Source organism: Anabrus simplex, chromosome 5 (genome assembly GCF_040414725.1).
Source record: "Anabrus simplex isolate iqAnaSimp1 chromosome 5, ASM4041472v1, whole genome shotgun sequence".
Classification (NCBI taxonomy): Eukaryota; Metazoa; Arthropoda; class Insecta; order Orthoptera; family Tettigoniidae; genus Anabrus; species Anabrus simplex.
In genome coordinates, this window is record NC_090269.1 from 293,382,784 (window position 1) to 293,408,542 (window position 25,759).

Here is a 25,759-nt window from a genome sequence, read left to right on the forward strand (position 1 = left end):
AGTACTTCATTAGCAGAAACCAAACAGAATTATTTAAACTTTACATTTTATTTTTCTATGCATTGTTTTACACTTATTTGTAATTGGCTGATGATGACTATGAATACTGGTGAAAACTGGTACCAATTTTAATTAAATAGGAATGTAAACTTACATTTCTTATTTTAATAGTATTGGAAGGTGGAACCATCTTTTAACTTAATATTGAACTCACTTCAATACGGAACAATATGAAATTCTTATCTATTAATCAATTAGTAATAGTCGTTAACTGTTGTTCTGTAAACACAATTCGAAAATGAAAGAGAACATGTTTCCGTAATAAATGCGTAAATAACCTGGCCAACAGTAGTAGTTAACTCGTTAGAAATAAAGGCCAAAGTAAACAATGTATTAATTTAATGCTATGCACTGAAATTAAGTAAAAATGTGATACATGTCAAAGTACGGCACGCTGGGCTGAGTGGCTCAGACGGTTGAGGCACTGGCCTTCTGACCTCAACTTGGCAGGTTTGATCTTGGCTCAGTCTGATGCTATTTGAAGATGCCCAAATACGTCAGCCTCATGTCGGCAAATTTACTGGATATTAGCAAAAAGGCACCTTGCCCAACGTTCTTGAGAGCATCCACATCGATTTAGATCAGTTTATGAACCCCTTTCACAACTTGAATGAAGTCAACGAAAAAAAGAACATTCAATATAAAAATGATTATGAAAAAGAACATTCTACTTGAAACATTCATTCCATAATTTGTCAGAATTTCCATAATATAAACAAACCCTGCCTCCATCTCTCCAACTCACCATCACTCCCCCCCCTTCCCCACCAGCCCTGCACCACCCCTTCCCCTTCCACTCCTTCCATCCTCGCAAATACAGCTGAGCCAACAATAGACTCAATCATGTGAACGAGACCGTTACTTTGAGAAGGCCAGGATGTTTGAGAGAACAACCACCTTCTAAACACTGTAAGTTTAAAGCTTTCTTCACACCCATTTCACACTTTTTACTTATTAGCCCAAGTTTCTCACACAACCTCATTTTTTTCCCATTAGAGATTGGAACTTCATTGACGGTTTCCACTACGTCATTACAGTACACCATGCATCTGTTATCTACTCTAACACAGCTTCTCAATTTTATGTCGCGGTCCTTCCAACCTTTTATAATAAGGCGAACCAACCAGCCAACATTATGAAACAATAATCAAGAATGAGACTGCCAGATTGAGAAGGTATTTTGAGAATGCTGCTCTTCTAAAGTTTTTAATTTCATTGGCGGTTTTTCCATCACTTGTCACAGGCATTTCGCCTGCACATTACCTCAGGCTTGGTTTCTCAATCTTTTTCGCTTCCGCTCCCCTCCTACCCATTCGATGTGAATGTGTTTCCACAAAGACAGCCTTTCGGCCTGAATTTTCGACACAGTGATTTCATCCTGTTTTGAATTGTTACAAAACCAATATTTTGTAAACTAAGAGGTCTGAAACCTCACTATGTGCACTTATTGTTCATATCCATCTGTATCATTTGTTTCCATTTCTTTTTTTCTTAGGTTAACACACTTTTTAGTTTCAATTACCGGTATGTTTTGTATTAACCCCTGTTTTCACTGTATTTTGTCGCAACGAGTTGTTTCTTGCTCCACATGATGATGTAAATATTGTATATTGTGCTAATTTTGTTTCTGTCATGTCTCTCTTTTGTTTTTTCATTTGTTCCCTCATTATGTTTTTTGGCATTTTTTTTAGCTTGTATTATGTCAATTATTTCAACCCCTATCCTTTTTTTTTCACTGAAGATGGCTCAAACGAGCCAAAACATGTTTGAATTTGATTACTCCATCTAATGTTGGAATTATATGATGTATTGAATTAGGAGGATACACTCAATTTTTTACCTTTGTAAAGATTTACTGGCACGTAAAAGAACTCCTGCAGGAATAAATTCTGGCAAAGTATTTATTGGGACGTAAAGTCAATAACGTTATTTTAAAAAGTACGATTCAGAAATGATGACCAATTTCACAGGTTAGTTTATTCAGTAATACCTTGTTTGGACGTTTCTGCAGGGGACAAGGAAAGAGAATGTGTTAAGCGAGAAAACATACTATTGAATACACGAATCAGAACTATCCAGTGAAGAGGTAGGCTATCTACTATTTCTAAAGATGGGAGTATTAAAAGGTGTGAAAAAGACGAGAGAACAAATATGAAAATCTTTTCCACTGGGGCATAATAACAACGGTGTATAAGGTGTGTAAAACACTAGACAACAAATATTGTTATAAAACATTTGCGCTAGCTGTCCATAAAAGTATGAGCGCACTGTTTTCTAAAACAAATGCCAGCTGAAGTCTTTATTTTTCAGACCAGGTTATCATTGTTTTCTGGTCACACTCGTCGACCATGAATTATTTGGAAGTTAATCTCGGCCATGTGCAAGAGGATTACTTTGACCACGATCTCAAATGCGACAACACTTCGATCGACTGGAGTCTGAACTCGAAGGTGCAAGTTTCAACATACGCAGCACTGTTGAAAGAGGTAGAAGCTTGTCCTGTTCTGGGACTTTGTCTTCATTTTTAAGTGAATATCACAATTTTTTCAGTATCTGTAACTGGACTACACAATAATATGACCATGCTAGTCAACAGGATTGTGTTCCTCATCCATACATGGGCTATAACGCAACAAATATTCGCTACCTTTTACTGCATGACTCAACACGGAATGAATTTCAAAACTTCTGAAAGGAATGCGAAATACAAGCACAAACAGACTTTTTGTAGGTTATTCAGCAATATCAATGAAAATCGGAGAACAAAACTGAACTTTCCTGAGGTTAACAGCTTCCTTCCCATAGGTGTAATTTACCCTGTAAAGTTCAGGAATTCAAGGCCATTTCTCATTTTTGCGCAATTTTCTCAGACCGACCTGCTATGGCGAGGGCTCCAATCTGTGCTGGAAAACTATTCCTTTCACAAGGGATGACAAAGAACATTTTCAGGGCTAGAAAAATGTGATTGTACTATGCAGTAATAGTGAAAATCTATGACATGATAAGCAAGGTATTTTTATATAGATTTAATATGCCGTGCTAAGCAGGAAATTGTTTTAATGAAGAAATCCCTAACAAGGTTTCATGAGTTTTCTCGCGTCTGGTTAAATTTTGTGAAGGCTAATACCTTAAAAATTTATAGCAAATAGGTTTATCATTACTCTATTGGTGTTTGAAATATACTGTATTTTTACAATGCATATAAGGTTACGTTAGGTTAAATGATGCTGTTTGAATAAGAAAATGAAACTTTTGTCATGGAAGCCACTGGAGTGATACTACTCTAATTTTTTCAGAATGAAATTGAACATACACGTTCATGTTGTCTTGGAACTAGAAAAATAACCAACAAATAAGCCGTAATATGGAAATCTGAGAGAACGCAAGTTTTTAACAAACTGATTGCCGTTTCATATCGATTTTAATGTATGTAGGGGGTCCATCCAACTTTTTTACAAAAATCAGATATTAAAAATACGATAATCTGCTATAGAGTGTACATGTTTTGCTCTCGTGAATTCTCGCTATAACGGACTTCTACTGTCGTATATTCTGTGACAAAGCAATATTACAACAAAACAGTCCCTTCAATGTCAGGCCATGGATTAGACATGTTGGAAGGAGTCTCTCAATCAGGTAGGCCAAGTGGAAGTGTTATTAGATATAGGCATGTGGACTTGATCGGATACTTGTCAGGTTGCAATACTTAAATATATCCAACATATGAAAGCAGAGATATGGATAAATGAAGCAAAATATTCCAAAGAGTTGATTGTGAAATATTATAATGAGGTGAGAGGTGTTCCTTAAGTGGAAGAAATTGTCATTATCATGGAAGCAGCAAGTGGGAGGAGGAAGAGCAGGAATAAGATCAGGAAGAAGGAAGAACAGAACAAGAGAACAAGGAGTTAGCTGTGGTACTGAAAGAGCCACTCCATGAGAATAAGCTTTGCAGGGAAATAATACATTTTTAACTGAAATTTTTCACTAATCAGAATTTAAACTAGTCACCCTGATTTCTGTTGATGTAGTTTGACATATTAATGCCCCTGTATGTCTCCTGGGTTTGACTAATGTGGTAAGCTTGAAGATACAACCAGACTACATGCTGAAAATATGTTTAAAAAATCTCCCTCCCTTACTGCTTACTGAAGAGCAAAAAAAGAAGAAAACATTCAAGCAAGAGAAAAGAAAGAACAGAACCATTGTAAGTTCACTCTTGAACCTCAACTTGAACTTTTGAAAATCACATGAATCGTACAATTAAGATCTCTCTCCTTTGTAAGAATATGGTTCTAGTAATGTGTACATCAAAATAAAGGCAGGAATTGTATAAAATTAATTTAAGCAAGTGAGAGAGTTCTCTCTTAATTCTTCTTGCCAGGCTGAGTAGCTCTGGCGATATACAGTTGCACTGGCCTCCTGAGCCCAGGTCGGTGGGTTCAATCCCAGTTCACTCCGCTGGTATTTGAAGGTGCTCAAATACGCCACCCTTGCGTTGGTAGATTCACCGGCATGCAAAAGAACTACTGCAGGACAATCTTCCAACACCTAGGCATCTCTGAAAACCATAAAGTAGTTAGAGGGACGTTAAACTAATAACATTATTCTCAGTTTCTCAGCAAGCTTGAAAGCTGGCCTACTTTGTTCCATAGTTTGACTTATTACTGCCCCTATGGATTTCCCAGGTATGCTTGAAGATACAACCAGCCTGCAAGCTGAGAACATGCTTAAAAATCTCCCTCCTTTACTGATTACTGAAGAAAGAAAAGAAGAAAGAAGAAAAACTATTTAAGTACAAGAAGAAATGACAGATATATGCTTTCTGAAACTTTTGAAAATCACAAAACAAAGATGTTTTCAAATAAATTAAATCATTCAAGACATATCTCTCATTTTAAGTATACGGTTATAGAAATGCATATATCAAAATAAAGGCAGAAATGAATAAAATAAAACGAGTAACAGAGAGAGTGGTGGACCTACAACAGACATACAATGAGCAAGACAGAGCGTGTGTTTCTTTCCTTAAGGAGCTTGTAAACTGACTTTATTATGAATATGAAGATTTATTCCATATGGCAACAGGAAGGACTGCTACATCTTAAGTATTATGAACAAGTTACTCGGGTAAGGAAACCTTTTTATCATTGGTTTTACGTTGCACCGACGCTGATAGATCTAAGAATCAAAGAATTATTTAATCACCTTTATTTGTCATCATCTACATTCACGTATGCTTAGGTATAAAAAGAAAGGTGAATGTATGCACAATATATGTTCTCATATTACCCTTGATCTCTTCTCGTGCGAACCGTAAGACTCTGTCTATTGGAAAAGGATGATGGTGGGAGGAGGAATGAAAGCGGGGGGTGGGGCGTAAGGAATGCTTAGAAAACAATTAAAACTTATCCTTGACTACAATATTGTTAAAAATTTTCTTACAATTAAGAAGATAAAAACATCTTTTAAGCCTCTTTTGTTAGCTTCTACTCGGAAGCGTATTTGAAAAAACAAACAACATCTAAGCATGTCCCAAGATTGAGCTGCAAGATCATTCAAAGAACCACCTTTAGTAATAAAGTTATAACAAGTTAACCAGCTTTTTCCACATGCTCTCGAGCACAAGCATGAAAGAGACTTAAAAAAAATATCTCCTCAAGTGGAAGCTGACAAATGTTTTTATTAGTATTTTTGTTAAGAATAAGTTTTTAATTATACTTTAATTACATCATAAGTTATTAGCTGTTTTTTCAAATACAATTCCCAGCAGAAGCTAAAAAAAAAATACTTAAAAGACATTTTTATCTTCTTAATTGGAAGAAAATTTTAACAATATGTTAGTTAAGGACAAGTTTTAATTACTTTTTAAGCATTCCTGCCCACCCCTCCCACCTCCACCTCACCCCCATGATCCTTTCACAATAGACAAAATCATCCACGAGAAAAGATCAAGGCTAATATGAGAACATATTGTCCCCTTCAAATTTGGCCTATAATAAGCATTTTATTAGGTATTTTTAATTGCCAACATAATTCTTTTAATAGAAGTGCAGTGTCAGGTTATATTCATAAATAGCTGCATTCTCATTCAGAAAAGTGGTTTGGTAAGTTTTGGGCAAGCCCAGAGTATTGATTTTTCCAGCCAGCAATCAACACCACATGGTAGTCATGTGGCCAGCTGGGAATTTTTCAAGGCTACTTCCGCATACGAGCGCATGTCATAGTTTCGCTTGGGGCACGAACAATTTCTGGAAACAATTACAGCAAATCAACGAACATCATGATAACCAATTAAGCATCAGGACAGAGCCACACCTCCTTAGCTGAGGGAATATAAACCCGAGCGGAATGCATTAAAACTCGCTCTTTATTATTTGACTCCATACTGCTGCAGGCTTCATGAACCTCGAAGTTAAGTGTGTTCATCAAGCTAATTATTCAACACGGTTAGACTTGACAGTTTTTCTAAGACTATTTTGTGTCAGTTTCAGCTACCTTCCAAGCTTCAAGAGAGAAGAGGACCTCTACAAATCACAATACCCAGCCACATCAGGATGTTGCATCAATTTGTAAGATGAGCAAGCAATTCACCTGAGAAAATGGACTTTGCTGTCGTCATGCTGTGCTAAATGTAGGCACATTCTAACATGAGGGAGAGAACGAGGACAACCTGCAACATATGAGCAGTTTCCAATTACCTGGAGAGATCGAGTTACATCAAAAATTTAAGTACATTTTTGTAACATTTTACTGCCCATCTTTGTAGAAGTAATGTGAGCCTCTTCATTTAAATCAGTATTTCTATTAGATTAGTTCAACATTGTAATATTTTCCTATTTCATTCTCATGATGTCATGGTAGTATAGTTACGTTGTGTATGAATGTTATTTGGTCTCTATTAGTGTAGTTAGCTATGGAGTGTCTTCTGAGATTCATTCTAATCCTTGCAAATATTCAAACCTATTATTTAAAAATAATGGACCCTTCCGAAAAAAGGTAATTTAATTTAAACAATCTTTGATTTGCGAACTCGTGTGGGACAGAATTTTGCTAAGTCTTATCAATGTGTTCTTTATCATATGCATTTCTGTGAACTTAGGTAGGATAGTGTCATCTAATGCAGTGTTAAATTCAGACTTATGGCATAACTAATAATCACCTCTGATAATAATAATAATTATTTTAGACCCAGTTAAATGAGAGATTAATGGTCTTGAGTGATAATTATATTTATTGTTCTTGTGATATATTTAATGTGTGCTCTATTGGTGAAATATGGGTCTGGAATATGGCAAATCCTGTGGGATTAATTTATGGATTTATTTTGGAGAATCATGTGTCTTGGGTTACCATGCGCTCTGCGAATTTTTGAGCACATGGAGAATAATATTAATGAGATTTAGGGATAAAAATAATTTATTGCTACTCATAGACCACATGTCCAGTGACATTGATATTTAACCTGATTAGTGGGGTGATAATTGTTGTCTATTCCTTCTGAATGGCATATTGCTGAATTTTTATGTGATCAACGTTGTGTAAATCCTACCACTTCTTTCAAAAGTGATTGCCAATATTCAATCACGTGCTACCGACTGTCAAACATTATGAGTTATCAAATACTATCATCTGCTCATTCCTTTGACGGGATTATGATTAAAAGTCAGAACATAAAAATAAAATTCTAGAATTCGAGTGTAAATACTGTACATAAATTCATGTATCATATGTGTGAGCGTGGTGTGAGTGTAGTAGCTAGGAATATTTTCTACTGATTTATTAAATGTGGTTTTTAACCTGACAGCATGTTCATCATGGTGGCTCGAGGTTATTTCAGCATTGTTCGTGCTAATTTATTTGGTTGAATTTATTATGTTTAGGATTTTTTGTAGGATAATTAAGTACATTTTATATTAATTTGCTATTAAAAATGAATAGGCCCGTATTATTTCAACCTCGTACGAACAAAGTTCTGCAGACAGGAAAATTTAAACAGTTGTAAATTTTTCTTTGCATTGTGCTAAGTTAACTTATAAATGACAGAATTAATTTGAATCATGCTGAAGGATATTCAAAGAAGAATGTTTATTTACGGTATGAAAATAATTTGAGAAGTCTTGGATCGACTTAATTGTTGAAATTATATTAACCCATATGCACCCACCCAACCTGTGCACTGACATTGCTAGGAATCTGCCAAGTTTTAGTACGCAACCTTGGTGTTACAAGCTTTCGGTTAAAACAGTATAGTGGGTGATCTACAGCATGTATTATCACGGGACCTGTTTTATATTATTGAGAAATTCCATGCTATTGCTCACGACACAAAAAAAAAAAAACCAGAAAAATACAGAAATATAACACATAAAACATCCCTTAGAAAAATTAAATTTTTCATTATATATTAAAAAAAAAAATATATATATATAAGTTTATACTATATTTTTATTGTATTGAAAAGGTGGCAATTGGCAAAACTAAAGGAATTGTATCACAAGTAGATCTTCAATACGGACAAGGAAAATGAAGTTTATAACCTGCAATTAATGAGCATACCGCACGAGCAAGCAACTTCCTTCTCAGCCATCTTGTCAACAACGGAATACCGATGTCTCGACTCGATCGATATTTTAATCAATTCTCTTTGCCAAAGAAACATACCAGAGCACTCTGGTGACACTTTGAGACAAAAAGAACACATTTCAAGTAAAAGTGTTTCCAGAAAAAGACAACAGATGTCACAAACATCTCCAATATGCGACGTTGAACACCAGCGTATCAGGCCGCTTGTGGAGTCCTGGCCCAGCCGCTCAAGCACTTATCAGTCCGCTTACGGGTGCATACGGGTTAATTAAAATTAATTCTCAGGAATTAAATTTATTCAAATTTGAGTTGTAAAAATTACTTTGTTTAAATGGAACTTATTAATCATAATTAAGACGAGATTATGATACAAATATTTCAGCATTATTTATGAGATTTTCTAGACGTTGTTAGCATTTCAGAACTATTTTTGATTAAATGAAATTTATATTTTCCGAATTGAAAATATTGTATTGCGATAGCCCGTATGTTAAATGAATTAATTCAGGAACATTAGGATGAGGTTCATCATCAAAATATTTTGTTTTCAACAAGCCAGATGAGGCTAATTTTGATTTTGTTTACCTTTCAGTGTAAATCATGCTTCAGTGCTTCAGTGTGAAAGGAGCAGATACTCAGAATTGTTCAAAATGTCTTACGAAAAGAGATAAGAATTCAAACATCAAGATTTTGTTTCATTTGTTTAAAAAGGAGTGCTATTTATAATAAATGACAAGCCTTATTGTTTTTATTTGTGTGTTTTTTCCATTGTCGTCAGTCCTTGTTCCTTAAACTGTCCCTAAAATAAGCGAAGCCAGTCCACGAATGGTCCACCTCTGGAACTCTCGTGCACCGGTTGAACCTGTCCGGAAAATACGGGACAATATATTGTGCATACTTTCATCTTTTTTTATACCTAACCATAGGTGAATGTAGCTGATGATGACTGCAAAACAGTCAAAACATGTACTACTAAAGATTTTATAAAATTGACAAAGGCAAGTCGAAACATGTACTACTAAAGATTTTATAAAATTGCCAAAGGCAAATAAAGGTATCAATTGGTTGGCTAAATAATTCTTTGATTCTTAGATTGTCATATCGAAACAGACATGAAGTGGATATTTTGCAGACAGATCTTATGGCGATGATGGAATATGAAGGGGTTAGGAATGGGAAGGAAGCGGCCAAGGCCTTAACTAAGGTACAGTTCCAGCATTTGCCTTATGTGAAAATGGGAAACCAACCATGGAACTTCAGGGTTGCCGACAGTGGGATTCGAACCCACTATCTCCTGAATGCATGGTCATGGCTGCGTACCCTTAACCGCATGGCAACTCACTTGGTAGGTAAGGAAACTTCCATTACACAACCCAGCATTTTCAAACTTTTTTTGCGGCAAGAGGTATGATAGGTGATCTTAACTAATTCTGGGTCGCTGAACACAAATCCGTTGTCCGTCTCTATGTATCACGTCACATTTTCTCGCTATAGGTATATCAAAATAAGAGATAGACCTAAATATTGGATTTAAAAAGTACTGAAAAATGTTGATAATTTTGGAAATATTTATAATTTTTTTAATTATTATATACAATGAATAATTATTTAGTATAAAATTACAATGAGATATTTAGCATTTATTGTAATATAATATTGATTTACACAAAAACACAAACTCTGAGGCAATGAAAGCAATTTATGTTGACAACTAAACGTGATTTACAAGAACACAATGTAACTTTTATTCAGTATCTTCATGAATTCATAAATGTGAACAAAATAAACTTTAACAGTCCTAGATGTCCCCTTGGAATGAACGCTTGGCTGCCCAACATCTGACTGCATCAAGTTTGTCTTCCCTTTTCAAACACATACAGTAGTCAGCCATCACTGGTTCATCCCACCTACCCTAGTATCTTCTTTCTGCCTCCTTGATGTCCTGGTGGAACCTCTCTCCCATCTCTTCACTAAAAGCCCCAAGATTTTCTGGAAATCGATCGAGATGAGAATGAAGGAAGTGCAGTTTCAGACTCATTCTACACCAAAACACTTTCATATTATCCAACATCGTTTTCACTATTGTTTCATATTGTTCACCCTTTACATTTCCTAGGAACTTCGTTATGACGTCTCTTATTGAATTCCATGCAGCAAGTTCCACAGCATTCATCGCCTGTTCAAAGTTTCTGTCTTTCAGAAGCTTTCTAATTTGTGGTCCATTAAAAATGCCTTCCTTGACTTTTGCATCAGATAAATGTGGAAATTTGCTTGCACTGTACTTGAAACGGGCTACTTTTGTCCAAGGCCTTAACGAACTGTTTCACGATTCCCAGTTTGATGTGTAGCGGTGGCAAAATAACTTTTTGTGGGTCAACTAAGGCAGCATTTGTAACATTTTTCACACCAGGTGTCAAAACTTGTCTCTTGGACCAGGAATGTGTAGACCAGAGTTTGTCCCTAGCTCTGCTATTCCATTCACATAAATATCAAGTGAATTTAGTGTGGCCTGCTTGTTGTCCTAACAGAATACCACACACCTTCAAGTCACTACACACATCCCACTGGTGCTCATTATATTTGATTTTATCTAAAACAGTTTGCATTGTGATATAATTTTCTTTTAGTGAAACAGAATGTGCCACAGGAATCGAAATTAGAATGTTTCCAATATGAAGTAGTACAGCCTTTAAGCTCCTCTTAGAGGAATCCACAAACAATCTCCATTCTTCAGGATTGTAATCCCTCCCTAGCAGTTCTATCAATCCTGGAATGTCACAGCAGTAGGTCAGATTATCTTCCTTCTTGAAATACTTCCTGAACCCCTTACCTCTATGTCTATACCAAGAAAAGGTAGTTCCAGGTGCAAGGTTTTTTTTCTTTCAATAGTGACCTTAGCAGTTCACTTTTTTCCTTTGTGAGACCAAGGTCTCATATCAATCACTCAACTCCAACTGTTTAAACAATTGTGGACCTACTGCATCTGCAGCAGGTGAAGAATCCATACCAACTTGCTCGTTATCAGAATTTGAGGAACCATCGGAGTCAGGTAAACTGGTAGGAGGAGAAGGTATTGGAATTTCCCGTCCATGAGGAACAGGTCTCATCGCCGACTTTAAATTTGGGTACACAATACTGTCCTTGTTTCTCTTATTGAATCCTGCTACTTTACACAGACAAAAGTAACAATCCCTGGTATGGTCCTGGGGCTCGCGTCAAACCATTCCTATCCCAAATGGAAGGGCCTTACGTTTCCCAATGCTCCACTGTCATAGGTTGTCAAGGCACGTTTTACAAATTACGTGGGGAGCCCACGATTTGTCCAAGTTTCCTAATTTTACCTTAAAATATGCATAATATAAATGTTTCACTGATGCAGTTATTGGCCTACTCTGTTCCTTCATAATATAACACCCACACACGTAACAGAATGAGTCTGGCTTATTGACACATCATCTTCTAATTCCTGACACACTTGCCATTTTCGCAACACAACACAGTATAAAAAAGGTCAAACCTCCGCCACACTCATGATGCAACTGACTGGCTTCACCACACTGCCGCTACCACAAGCTAAAAATAGACTGTTATCTAATTCAATGAAGGGGACATAGTCAGTGGAGGAGGTTTGAATTGACAAACGTTTGCAACATTAACAAAGCAAACCATGGCCACTCTAACAACAGCAGATTCGCTGTTATCACAAAGCAGCACTGTGCCGCAATGACACATTTTCAGACAGTAAATGGCAAATAACACGAAACTAGATGTGATGCAATAAAACCAATGACATTTCTGAACTCAGGAGACCTTATTCAGTTAAAATCATGTATCAGATGCTTTGCCGCAAAAATCATGCTGGGTACTGTTATTGCTTCTTACATTGAGGTTAGTTTGTTATGGTAATGTTCGGTGATTTTAATATATAACTAATCTGTTGGTAGCAGTGATGAGCTATATTCACAGCAGGCATATTTGCTTTTTAGGAACCAATCTTATGTGATTCCAAATATACATGGGTCCCAAATGACGAAAAAAAAAATCATCCAACTAATAAATATGGAAAAATTAATAGTTGTAATAACAACAACAACAACAACAATAATAATAATAATAATAATAATAATAATAATTGTACCGGGCGGTATACCTCCACGCCGCTAATTTAAAATTTGCGCCAGTTGAAACTCCTCTGCTGGAGGAAGTCTGAACTTTATATACGCTATTAATTCTCTACTTTCTCAGAAGATGTCACCACGTGGAAAATTATGAGTTTTTGAACTGTGTCATTTTTTATGTGTTTTTGTTTCGCTTGAAGTAAGAAGTGTGAACTTTCTCTTCTAGAGGACACTACTGAAGATCAACAATAGTGCACCCTAGTGCGGAGTCAAAGAACTATTTTGTTGGAGAAATTTTTATTTCAAATGTTTGTCTTTGCTAAATTTTTTTCAGTTATTGTTTAAGTTGGCTGTATACCCCTCTCTTTCCCCTTGTTTTGCATTTAACCAATCCCGAATTTCTGTTATTAATTTCTGACCAATCGTAGGTATCTTCCCCCAACTAGAATATGTTGCTGTATCCTACCCAATAAAAGGTTTGTGGGAGGGTGTTTTCATTCCCCTAACCCCTAGAACCTTCCGCGAGAGGATATAAACTGCTGATTTTAGGGTCTCCGGGCCACTTCTGTTCCATCTTTCAGTGTATTAAGTACATAGCAGGAGGCGGGAAGCGCCTCTTTCCTCGGCAGCGGTCAGCAACAAGGTAATGGTCGATTAATAACATCTTTCTTTGTTAGTTCAGCAGTTTAACTCTCGGGGCGGGTTCTAAGCGTTCCACCATGTAACCTTTTCCTAAATGTAACTACTCTTTTCATATATTCTCTTTTAAAGCTACATACTGGGATAGAGAGTGCTAACCCTCCCGAGCTCCCACTAATATTGTTTTGAGGTGAACTTATTTTTCTCAACCTATTCTTCGTTAACGTAAAACAAATTGTTCTCTTCTTAAGTCACCTCTTTAGTATGGGATTAGCCCTTGTATTAACGGCCTAGTGCCAAGTAGGTCTTAATCAAAGTGTATTAGGAGTGCAAGTTCGCCTCCTCTCAAATTGTTACCTTAGAGGTCATTTAATTAACCTTCTTTTCATTTTATAGACCTCAGTAGATTGGGTATTTTACCCCTGTGTTTATGTCCGTTGAGGACAACTTGAAGGTGGAGTTTGGTGTGGCCTGGGAGAGGCTTAAATTTGAGAGCGAGTGGCTCTTTTGCAAATTAAGTGTTGTACGCCTCGTGGAGGCTTTTCTGTGTAATTTGGAGCAAGGGCTCCTAGGCATGAATGGGGTTTTCTGCCCCTCTGTTGAAACTTGTGTTTGGGGTAAAACTGAGCTGATTGCCCAAGCATTGTGTTTTTAGGGCTCGAAGCCCAAATCCTGTAAATATTGTAACTACCCTTTGACTTGCTACTTTGTACCTGCCATGCTTGTTATTTCTTTGTTTTTTGAAAAGAAAATATAACCTTGTTAAATTTTAAATTGATTTTACTTTAGTAGCTTGAGACCTGTTCACCACCCCGCACCTTCTTTCACGCATAACTACCACAAAAAACGGTAACAAGTGGTAGCAGAGCGTGGTTGAATGGGTCTCAATTTAGCCCCTTTTGACGGCTAAACATTGTTTTGTTCCGAACTCTAACTATTTTCCCAGTTGCTGGAATTTTTTGAGTTTTTCAAAATTGTTCTGTCACCATGCCCGGCCCTCGCGATGTTCTCCATCTTAACTATTTGCGCAAAGAGGAGTTGATATATGAGTTAACTATTAGAAATGTACAATCTGGAGGCACGGTTGCAGTAGACACAAACAAGCTTAGAGAGTCCCTAGATTTGCCCATTTTCATCCCCAATTTGGGAGAGAAAGAAATTGACGACTCTCTTTCCACGATCACGGAGAATATTACTGGGCTAGCTTCTGTAGTTAGTTTTTTTGATGAAAATGATCCTTCTCCTAATCAAATTAAGCGTGTGCAAGCTAGGCTGTTTCATTTTTCAAATAGAGTTAACGATCTGTTGTCTCTAAAGTTGAATGACGTTCAGAAGAAGGAAGCTAGTACGCTGCTTGAAAATATGTCTGAATTATCTAGCAAGGTCACTCAATTGTTAACAGGGGAAGTTCCTCCCAAAAGCGATCTACCCACCACAGTGAATATAGGTAGCGAGGAAGAGCCTCATAAGGGAGAAGTCAATAGGATAACCGTTGCTGCTCAAACTATCTCTGCCCCATTGGACAACGAATCTGAACGCCGTGCATCGTTGAGTAACATCCGTTCGGAATTAACTTCCTTGCCATTGAAACCTTTACCTACTATGTCACCCGGGTTTAGCAGCTTGCCTCATCCATTGGCAATGTTGCTCAGAGGTATCTCTAAGTTTTCGGTTAATACCACCAGTGAAGTAATTTCATTTTTAAGATTTCTGGTTGAATTTCAGGATCATGCCCTTGTGTTTTCTCTTTCTCCATGTCAAATTTTGCAAATTATCTATCCTTATGCAATTGGTATTCTTTCTGACAAAATAGTAAGAGCCATAGCCGAACAGTCATCTATTGAAGATTTTCATGCACACTTGCTTGCAAATTTTATTCCCGCCCGCGCGAGGTCTTCTCTGATTCAGAAGTACTATTATCGTGTACAGCGATTGGATGAGAACTTGGCTGATTTCATACAAGACATTAAGTTTTATACTAGGGTGTTTGCTCTTCACTTCCCTGAGGATCAAATTGTACAAGCTATTGTGGAAGGTATTTCACCATCTTATAGGTCATACTTGTGTTTCGCGGCGTGCCCGCAAACTTTCTCTGAACTTGAAGCGTTGGCCGTCTCAGCGGAAGGAGTTAGGTACGCCGATTCTTTGCGTGTGGCAAAAGAACCCCCTCCTTCGTTTAGTAATACTCGGCCTCCACCTCGCCGACCAGTCACACCCCGTAAATGTTATGCTTGCGGGTCGCCTGACCATCTTCGCAATAAATGTCCATTGGTCAAAACTAGTAGGGCAAATAATGGAGCTGGTTCAGCACAAGGCTGTTTTAAATGTGGGGCTTTCTCACATATCGCCAAGAATTGCCCAAACTCGAATAGCACCCCCTCCTGCTCAACTTCGGGTGCAAATTCTACCTATGCCAATAATAAAAAGTGACTAGTGGCTTCGGCTGAGTCGACTAATCCATCTTCCCGAGACTCAGCCCCTGGTAAACAGGTTGTAAATTCAGGGAACGAGCAATTTTCAAATTTATCTTTTGAAGGTCCCAAAGAGTGTCTTAGGATTGCGGCGGATTCCCCCGCACCTGTTCCTTTTCTTAAGATTGAGTTAAATAACGAGCCTATTACAGCTCTCTTAGATTCAGGCAGTGTTTGTTCGATTATTTCGGCTGAATGGTATTCTAAATTGAAATCTGTTTGTAAACTACCTGACTATGTCTCATCTCCTGTTCAATATGTTTCGGCTAATTCATCCCCATTAGAAATTCTAGGTTCATTATTGGTCAAAATTCGTATTTTTAAATTCACTTGGAAAGTTAAATTGTTTGTGGCCAAGCTCTTGTCTTGCCCCATTATATTGGGAGCGGACTTTATTTTTCACACTGGTCTTGTGCTCGATCTTCAGAGTAGGTCTTGCACTTTCAAATTTACCCCTAATTGTAGCATCCCTTTATTAAAGTGTAATTCTGCATCATGTTCTTCTATTTCGCCTACCCAGGATGAGATGTTGTTAGACCTTAGACATCTACCTGAGGAGCAGGCTGATAGTATTCGTAAGCTGTGTCAGTCGTTTCCAGAGGTGTTTTCTGATACTCTTGGTGTTACTGACCTGATAGAATACAAAATTGAGGTCACGGATTCGATTCCTGTCCGTTTTCCACCGTATAGGCTATCTCCACCTAAAATGAAGGCTCTGAAAGAAATTATCGATCAGATGTTGAAGGATGGTATTATTAGGCCCTTTAAGTCAGCGTATTCCTCGCCTATTTTTCTAGTCCCGAAACCCCAAGGGGGCTTCAGACCTGTCATTGATTACAGGGCTCTCAATCGGAAGGTGGTGTTACAATCTGTGCCCCTTCCCGACCTTCATTCTTGTTTTTCATGGTTTCGTAAGGCCAAGTTCTTTACTATCTTGGACTTGAATCAGGCCTATAATCAAATTCCCCTTGCCGAAGAGTCTAAACACCTTACAGCGTTTGCCACGGACTGGAATTTATATGAATACAACCGCGTGCCTTTTGGGCTCCCCACGGGAGCAGCTGTACTCACGAGGTTGCTAGATAGGGTCTTCTCCGACATCAAATTTGAGTACTTATATCACTACTTGGATGATGTCGTCGTATTTTCAGAGACTTTTGAAGAGCATCTAGATCATCTGCGAGAAGTTCTCGATCGCCTTCGTAAAGCTGGGTTAACTGTTAAGTTGTCCAAGGTTGCCTTTGCTAAGCCCTCTATGTCTTTCCTAGGGCATATTGTGTCACCTGATGGAGTAGCCGTCGATCATTCTAGAACACAGGCCATCCGTGATTTTAAACCTCCCAAGGACATCAAAGGCATCGCCAGGTTTATTGGTATGGTGAATTTCTTCAGGAAGTTTATTCCTAATTTCGCTAATAGAGCGGCGCCCTTAAACCCTCTTCGTAGGAAAGGCATCAAATTCGAGTGGGGACCTTCTCAACAAGCCGCTTTTGAAGACCTTAAATTAGCTCTTTGTAATGCCCCTGTACTTACTATGCCTGATTTCTCGAAGAAATTCATCGTCCAAACCGACGCGTCGTCGTCAGCAGTAGCGGCAGTCCTTCTTCAAGAGACTGAACTAGGGAGGCGACCCATCGCCTATGCATCTAGGACCTTGTCGGCTCAAGAAGCCAAGTATTCCATATATGAGCTCGAAGGTTTGGCAGTCTTATTCGCCTTAGAGGAGTTCCGTCTCTATCTGGAACATGTTAAATTCGACCTGGAGACAGATAATCAAGCCTTAAGCTGGGTCTTAGGTAGGCCGCGTCGTACTGGTCGTATAGCCCGTTGGGCCATCCGTATTTCTGCCTTCCAGTTTGATGTTAGACATATCAGAGGTACCGAAAATATTGTCGCTGATGGACTCAGCCGTATGTTTTCAAACGACGTCGAGACCCAAGAACCGGTCGACAGTTCATCACCTCCCGAGTCCATACTATCTGATGTTAATGCCATCCTAACAGATGCTCCCATGCTCTTTAGGGATATCGAGAAATACCAACGTGAAGATCCGACGCTGGCTCCGATAATGGAAACCCTTTCTTCTGGGGAACATGTTGTCCCTTATGTTCTGAGGAATGGTGTTCTATGTTGCCCTTCGAGGCATGATAAGATGATGAAAGTTGTTGTTCCAGCGGTTCTTGTACCTATGATCTTCAAGTATTATCATGAGACCCCATTAGGAGGGCATCTGGGTATCTTTAAAACTCGTGAAAAGATTCGTGAAATGTTCATCTGGAAAGGTATGGACGGTGAAATCCGTGAACTAGTAAAGGCTTGTAAATCCTGTTTGCTTAGTAAACCGACCATGTCCACCAAGGTAGGCCTTTTGTCTTCGCATCAAGCATCGCGCCCCATGGAACGCCTGTATATTGATTATGTAGGACCCTTCCCCCAGTCGAAGGGAAATGCCAACAAATTCATCTTTGTATGTGTAGATGGTTTTACAAGATTTTCCTGGTTATTTCCGACTAAGCTGGCTACCGCTCAGTCCACCATTACTTGCCTAAATTCTATTTTTGCTTCTTTTGGTCCGTGCCAATATATTGTGTCCGATAATGCTAAGGCGTTTACATCAAATCTTTTTCGTAAATTCTGTTTTGACTTATCCATCTCTCATGTAACTACTTCTGCTTATTACCCTCAACCATCTCTGGCTGAACGGGTTAATCGTAATCTCAGGTCCGCACTTATTGCCTATCATCATGATGATCATTCCAGGTGGGACACGTCCCTGCATTGGTTAGCTTTTGCTTTGAATTCGGCGGTTCATGAATCACATAAATTTACTCCAGCTTCTTTGATGTTCTAGTTTGTTCCCAACTCGCCGCTCTCTAACCTCTGGTCTCTGAGTGACATTCTACCCGAGACAATAGATCCGGATAATATTAAAGATCTTTGGAAGAAGGCTAAAGCCAATCTTAAGATATCTCATGAAAAGGTTAGGGAAAGGTATGATCGTGGACGGAGACCCACCACTTTGAATGTAGGTGACCAGGTGATGGTCAAGAACTTTGTTCCCGCGGGCAAGCTTGCCCCCAGATTTCATGGGCCTTGTATCATTCTCGATTTTCTTACGCCAGTTACGTTGTTAGTAAGCAATCCAGCCACCGAGAGGATATTTAGGGTTCACCTGTCACAGGTGAAACCGGTGTAATTTCCGCGTTAACTTGCTTCATATTATTTTGAAAGGAATATGAAGGTTATATTTTTTTTTGAGTTTCACTTTTAAGGCTTTCTGCCCCTTCTATAAGATTTTGTTTTATATGTAAGCATTTGTGTGAAACCTCCCCCGATTTGTTAAACTGCCATCCTGTCCTTGCCTCGGCCATTACCACGCTCCCGTCTCCTGCTCCAATACACACTGTGGCTGAATTATATTAAATGCCATGGACATCTGCACGCCGCTGACCCCTCAACCTCTTCACCAAGCCTGTGCCCTCAAAAAGATGATGGTCCAACACAATTCTGCCGCCTAGCTTTAATGTTTCAGTGCCCCCGCAGCCGCGCGGCGCCGTGCAGCAACTGGGGCAGAGGACGGGCCCCCTCTTCTCCAGCGAGGACGTCAGGTGCACGGCGAGCCGGAGCTCTCCTCCCGGCCAAGGCTGATGCGCGGCGCACGACCTGCTACTTGCCCGCAGCCTGTATATGTTCACCACGGGCGCGGCGTGTTTCAACACCTCTGCTCCCCTCATAGTGCGGGCGAGCGGTATCTTAGGGTACTTGAGGGGTCCGAGCGGCCTCCCTTTGGGCGCAAGCTGCAACGGCCGGTCTGGCCAGTCAACTTAATCAACATCAACTACATGGACAGTTACGATAAGCAATGACTACACTTGGGAATTCCACAGCAATATTTGGTGGCAATTGCAAAATTTTTCTTCACCTCTAAGTATTAACAGTTTATCTTCAGAAATTCAACTTCTACAAATATAAAGACTTTACTTCACCTGCAACAACAAAATTTTGAAACTGAATCAAACCAAATTAAGAAATCTTATAAATGCTTCTGCAATCAATCTTCATATCCACAGCATAACTTGAACCTTGTGTCAAACTTATTTCATGTGTCACCCCTGGAGGTACTTTTGGGGGGGGAGGTCTGTACCGGGCGGTACACCTCCACGCCGCTAATTTAAAATTTGCGCCAGTTGAAACTCCTCTGCTGGAGGAAGTCTGAACTTTATATACGCTATTAATTCTCTACTTTCTCAGAAGATGTCACCACGTGGAAAATTTTGAGTTTTTGAACTGTGTCATTTTTGATGTGTTTTTGTTTCGCTTGAAGTAAGAAGTGTGAACTTTCTCTTCTAGATGACACTACTGAAGATCAACAATAGTGCACCCTAGTGCGGAGTCAAAGAACTATTTTGTTGGAGAAATTTTTATTTCAAATGTTTGTCTTTGCTAAATTTTTTTCAGTTATTGTTTAAGTTGGCTGTATACCCCTCTCTTTCCCCTTGTTTTGCATTTAACCAATCCCGAATTTCTGTTATTAATTTCTGACCAATCGTAGGTATCTTCCCCCAACTAGAATATGTTGCTGTATCCTACCCAATAAAAGGTTTGTGGGAGGGTGTTTTCATTCCCCTAACCCCTAGAACCTTCCGCGAGAGGATATAAACTGCTGATTTTAGGGTCTCCGGGCCACTTCTGTTCCATCTTTCAGTGTATTAAGTACATAGCAGGAGGCGGGAAGCGCCTCTTTCCTCGGCAGCGGTCAGCAACAAGGTAATGGTCGATTAATAACATCTTTCTTTGCTAGTTCAGCAGTTTAACTCTCGGGGCGGGTTCTAAGCGTTCCACCATGTAACCTTTTCCTAAATGTAACTACTCTTTTCATATATTCTCTTTTAAAGCTACATACTGGGATAGAGAGTGCTAACCCTCCCGAGCTCCCACTAATATTGTTTTGAGGTGAACTTATTTTTCTCAACCTATTCTTCGTTAACGTAAAACAAATTGTTCTCTTCTTAAGTCACCTCTTTAGTATGGGATTAGCCCTTGTATTAACGGCCTAGTGCCAAGTAGGTCTTAATCAAAGTGTATTAGGAGTGCAAGTTCGCCTCCTCTCAAATTGTTACCTTAGAGGTCATTTAATTAACCTTCTTTTCATTTTATAGACCTCAGTAGATTGGGTATTTTACCCCTGTGTTTATGTCCGTTGAGGACAACTTGAAGGTGGAGTTTGGTGTGGCCTGGGAGAGGCTTAAATTTGAGAGCGAGTGGCTCTTTTGCAAATTAAGTGTTGTACGCCTCGTGGAGGCTTTTCTGTGTAATTTGGAGCAAGGGCTCCTAGGCATGAATGGGGTTTTCTGCCCCTCTGTTGAAACTTGTGTTTGGGGTAAAACTGAGCTGATTGCCCAAGCATTGTGTTTTTAGGGCTCGAAGCCCAAATCCTGTAAATATTGTAACTACCCTTTGACTTGCTACTTTGTACCTGCCATGCTTGTTATTTCTTTGTTTTTTGAAAAGAAAATATAACCTTGTTAAATTTTAAATTGATTTTACTTTAGTAGCTTGAGACCTGTTCACCACCCCGCACCTTCTTTCACGCATAACTACCACAAAAAACGGTAACAACAATAATAATAATAATAATAATAAATCTGTAATAAAGAAAACTACTAAGATATACCTACTTAATATCTTTCTGGTAGCTAGATTCCATGAGCTTATCAGCCTCATCTAAGATGAAAAGTCGTACACTGTCCGTCTTCATATGCTCTTTCTCAATTAGATGTTTTACTCTACCAGGTGCACCAACAGCCACATGACAACGACGAAGTTTACGAATATCATCCTCTAGAGGTGTACCACCAATAAATGAGTGCACCTTCAAACCTATAAGTAAAAGTACGTACATCACACAACAATCATCAATTAAACAACATAATCTTATAAGGATCAACTATATACAACAATTAGGTTTGGTGTGAACACTGTTCAGCCCTTGTAGGCTTCAAGTTTATGATAGGTCAGTTTTCAACAAATTCAGATAAAGTATCTTGATAATACCACGAGCAAAAGTACATACTGGAAAACAACTTTGGTCATTTTTCTCTCAAGATCATCTAAGAGAGAATGGATTGATGAAATCTGAAACAGGCTACACATAAAAGAAGCATATTTTACTAATGTACAGATTAGCAAACTGAGAGAGCACAAAAAGTTCATAAGTACACCAATATATCTGTAAAAATCCATCAAAATAAAGTATGGAAAAGCTATCAGAACCAGGTTATGTTAGTGGAATACCCTCTTAGGCAAAATGAAAAGAAAACTGCAGGGTTCAAATGAAGGGATCTTCACACCTGATGCTCTATGGAGAGAATAACAGAAGTTTAACATGAGTATGCCTACTGTATTGTCAGGCTGAACAGTAACAGGAAATATCAATTTAAAGCAACATGTCCTTGAAACTTTCCCTTAACCCTGGAACTGCTTCAGGTTTATCTGTCAAATGCTGCAGCAATTTTCCACAATGCTCAGCATAAAAGGAAACAGTGTCTGAAAGCATATCATAATCATAACTTAACCTTATCATACATACATTAATATAAAGCTGAAAGAGTGATCTATATATTTTTTATTAAAATAAAAAATCAGTCATTTTGAACTAATCATAAAAAGGACATTTATCTAATATTTTTAATAAAAGATATTGAATTTTCTGCACTAAAATAGGATATTTTAATATAAAATTTGTCTCAAAAAACATTATACTTGCGAAGTTCAAAGTGTCCTTTTCTTAACTCAACTATCTGTTTTCAATTATTTCTGTTATTTAAAATAAAATATATTATATCACATTGGCTGCCATTTTGCTAACTGCTAACCTCAATGTCAACATGAAAGTACTTACACTTCTGCAACCAAATAATAGCCTACGATCGTCAATTGTTTCTCATAGGCTTACAGAACAAAAGATAAAAGCCTCTGGAACAAGCACAACTTGACAGTAATGCCATCTGGTGATTCACAATTAATCCAAGTTTGATTTAGTTTCTCAGTGAGACTATTGTATTTGATGAAACAGCACACTGCCTCCTTGGGAGATGGTCAACAGTTCTTGAGTTGACTGACAAGGGGTGCTCATGGATGATTTAAGCAGGGAGGTTGTAAACTAGCTTTCACCAAAACACTGTAGATTCTCAGAACGGTTTTCCACAGGTTAATAAGCAATGTCTTGCCCTAGCGGAAAATGATTCCAGCAAGAACTTTTCAGGACACTGTAAGGAGGCTAACAGCTTTTGGTGAATGAGGTTCCTTAGGATGGTACTGGGATCCATCCCCTGTAGGTGTGCTGCTTCAACATCTCTGGAGACAAGGTCATCGATAGTGTTGCAGGCTCGGGTCAGAGATTACAGATGATTTGGTAGCAAATGAACCATTTACAGTCAATGGCGGTATTCTGATCTTCCAGAAAGACTATAGCATTGGTGTCAGGTAGTAAACTGGCCATAAAATTTAAAGTCAATTATTCTGTACTACTCATGAGCTACAAAATGAAAGGACTACATATTAATGTGTAACAATTGCATCGTACCTTGCAAATCTTCATCGCCGCAGCACCATGAAGCCTCATCACTTACCTACTTGACCAGCTATCGCCAAGGTTTCGCAGACTGAACACAGTTTCGCCGCATGAGTCTACTTCCCGTCTACGTCATCAGTGATGTCACATTTTTCTACAAGGTTCCAGAATCTTTAATTTTCCATCTGTGTTCCATCTAGTTCCATGAATGTTGGTATAAATAGCCCGACCAACCGTCTAGTAAATTAGTCCGCTTTTATCACTGGTGTGGTTGAAGGGTGGACCTTACCGGCTAATTTCCCCGTACATCTGGGTACTTTAATTAAGGACATGAATAAGTGAAAGAGACATTTTTATTGAAACCTTGCCCACTGGACTTTGTGTGTGACCCGTTCCGGTTTAATTCTCAAGTGGAATATATATGGGCAAGGCACTTCTTTATCTATGAGTGCTGGACACTTAATTCCAGATTCCCCTTTTAACTCTCATCTATAAACAGACTTGGAAACAGGTGATTTAAGATTTTGTTTTATATTTATTATTTATTTAGCGTACGACTTACATGAAGCACAAAACAATGGGGAATAAACACAGAAAAGAAAAATAAGTTTGTGATGGACACTTTCCAGCAACCCTTATAAATTACAGTCCAGGTTCTTGAGCCATTCAACTACATCAGATCTTGTATCAATAAAATCTTGTCTCTTTTATATGTATTAGCTATTTTAACACCGGGCAGGTTGGTGGAACGCGAGAGGTGACGTGGGGTACTTTCTGACCACTATTACTGAACTTGCTCTAACAAGAAATTACTACTTTGTATGCATCATTCATTGATGTATTAGGTTTATTATCTCAATAGTATGATATTTTATTGAAAATAAATGTTCATATGTTTTAAAACCTAAGCACTAACATTAACATCCATAGAAGTAGATGAAAGCTCGACGTCCAACCCATCGTCAACGGATGAGGGGACTGACGCCCAGACCTTCGACTTATTTTGGGAGTGGGATTTCCTCCTGCGAGGAAAGCACTCGGGTTTATGAGCAGGTGTACCAGCTGGCACTGATTCATACCCTCCAGATGGAGGGCATGATTTCCCCTTCACAGGAGAAATGCGGGTAACACTGAACAAACCCGTGGCAACATCTTCGCTGTTCACTTTGCGCATAATGCACCGGACGTGTGTTACGTTACACTGCTTCATGTCTTCCATCAACTCATCGTCAGTGTTCAAGATGAGATCGCGGTGAAAGATAACTCCATGAACCAGATTCAAGGTTTTGTGCTCCTCCACTTTGATGGGAATATCAACAAAGTGGTCGCACTTGAGCAACCGATCAGCTTGCATGGCAGTGCATGTCTTTAGCCACAAACTATCGTTGCACATTTTTTTCAGGTCTTCCAGTTTGCCGTACACACCTATGTGTCTACTAAACAAAATAGACCTGACCAGCTTGAAGTCACTTCCATCAGTTCTAGCAGCAACCAGAAACCTAGAAAAACTGGATCCCATTCCTTCACACTGAGTATGTTCCCAGGGAGTTGAACCCCTCAAGGAATCAAAAGTTAAATACAGTGGGGGACCACCTTGGGCAGACTGGAGACATTTTGAAGCCATGCCCAAAATCATCCTCCCTGAATGCCACCCGCTCTGATCAGGGGCCTCTGTAGCTGAACCAAGCAGCCAAGGATATACCCACCTGGTCATAGCAGGTATTGCCCAGGGTCCGATGTTAGACGATGCCTAATACGGGATGATTGAGAGGCAATGAGCACTAGGACTCCCTTCCTCCAATCACCCTCAATAGCATGTACCCCATAGCGTGTACAGAGTAGTAAATATAGATGAAAAAAATAAAAAAACAATAATAATATTATGACCTCCTGGCATTCCGCTGTGCAGGAACCTGTGTTGTCAGGCGGATACTACTGCGCGGGTACATGGCGCTTCCATCCAACGTGAGTTTTGGGAATACCGCTGGGCTTTCGGTGGTAGTCGCTCACGTAAGAGGCCCATCTTCAAGCAGCTGTCGTATCCCCGCCACCAGGTGAGACTCTGAGACTCTGAACAGTGAGTGGAATCACCTGATGGCTAACAACAGTACTAAAAACAAAAGGGATATAAGATGGTAATTTATAGGCGTTAGGTAAGTTGGTTGTTAAGAGTTGAAACTCATATGATTTCCTATATATGTACATATATTGACAGATGATGTACAAAGAATATACACGTACAATTGAATGATATAGATGTTGATTCCCATAGGGAATCTGAAATATTTGTCCTGAATGAGCAAATTTATAAT

At 38.8% G+C, this 25,759-nt stretch overlaps 1 protein-coding gene across 1 annotated transcript in view; it reads right to left on the reverse strand.

Annotated features, from left to right (window-relative positions):
- LOC136874846 (probable ATP-dependent RNA helicase DDX20) overlaps positions 1–25,759 on the reverse strand; it is a 133,373-nt gene that overhangs the window by 30,925 nt on the left and 76,689 nt on the right. The window contains exon 3 of the mRNA XM_067148522.2: positions 21,553–21,754. Within this exon, the coding sequence (XP_067004623.2) occupies positions 21,553–21,754 (202 nt within the window). The remainder of the gene's footprint in view (positions 1–21,552; positions 21,755–25,759) is intronic.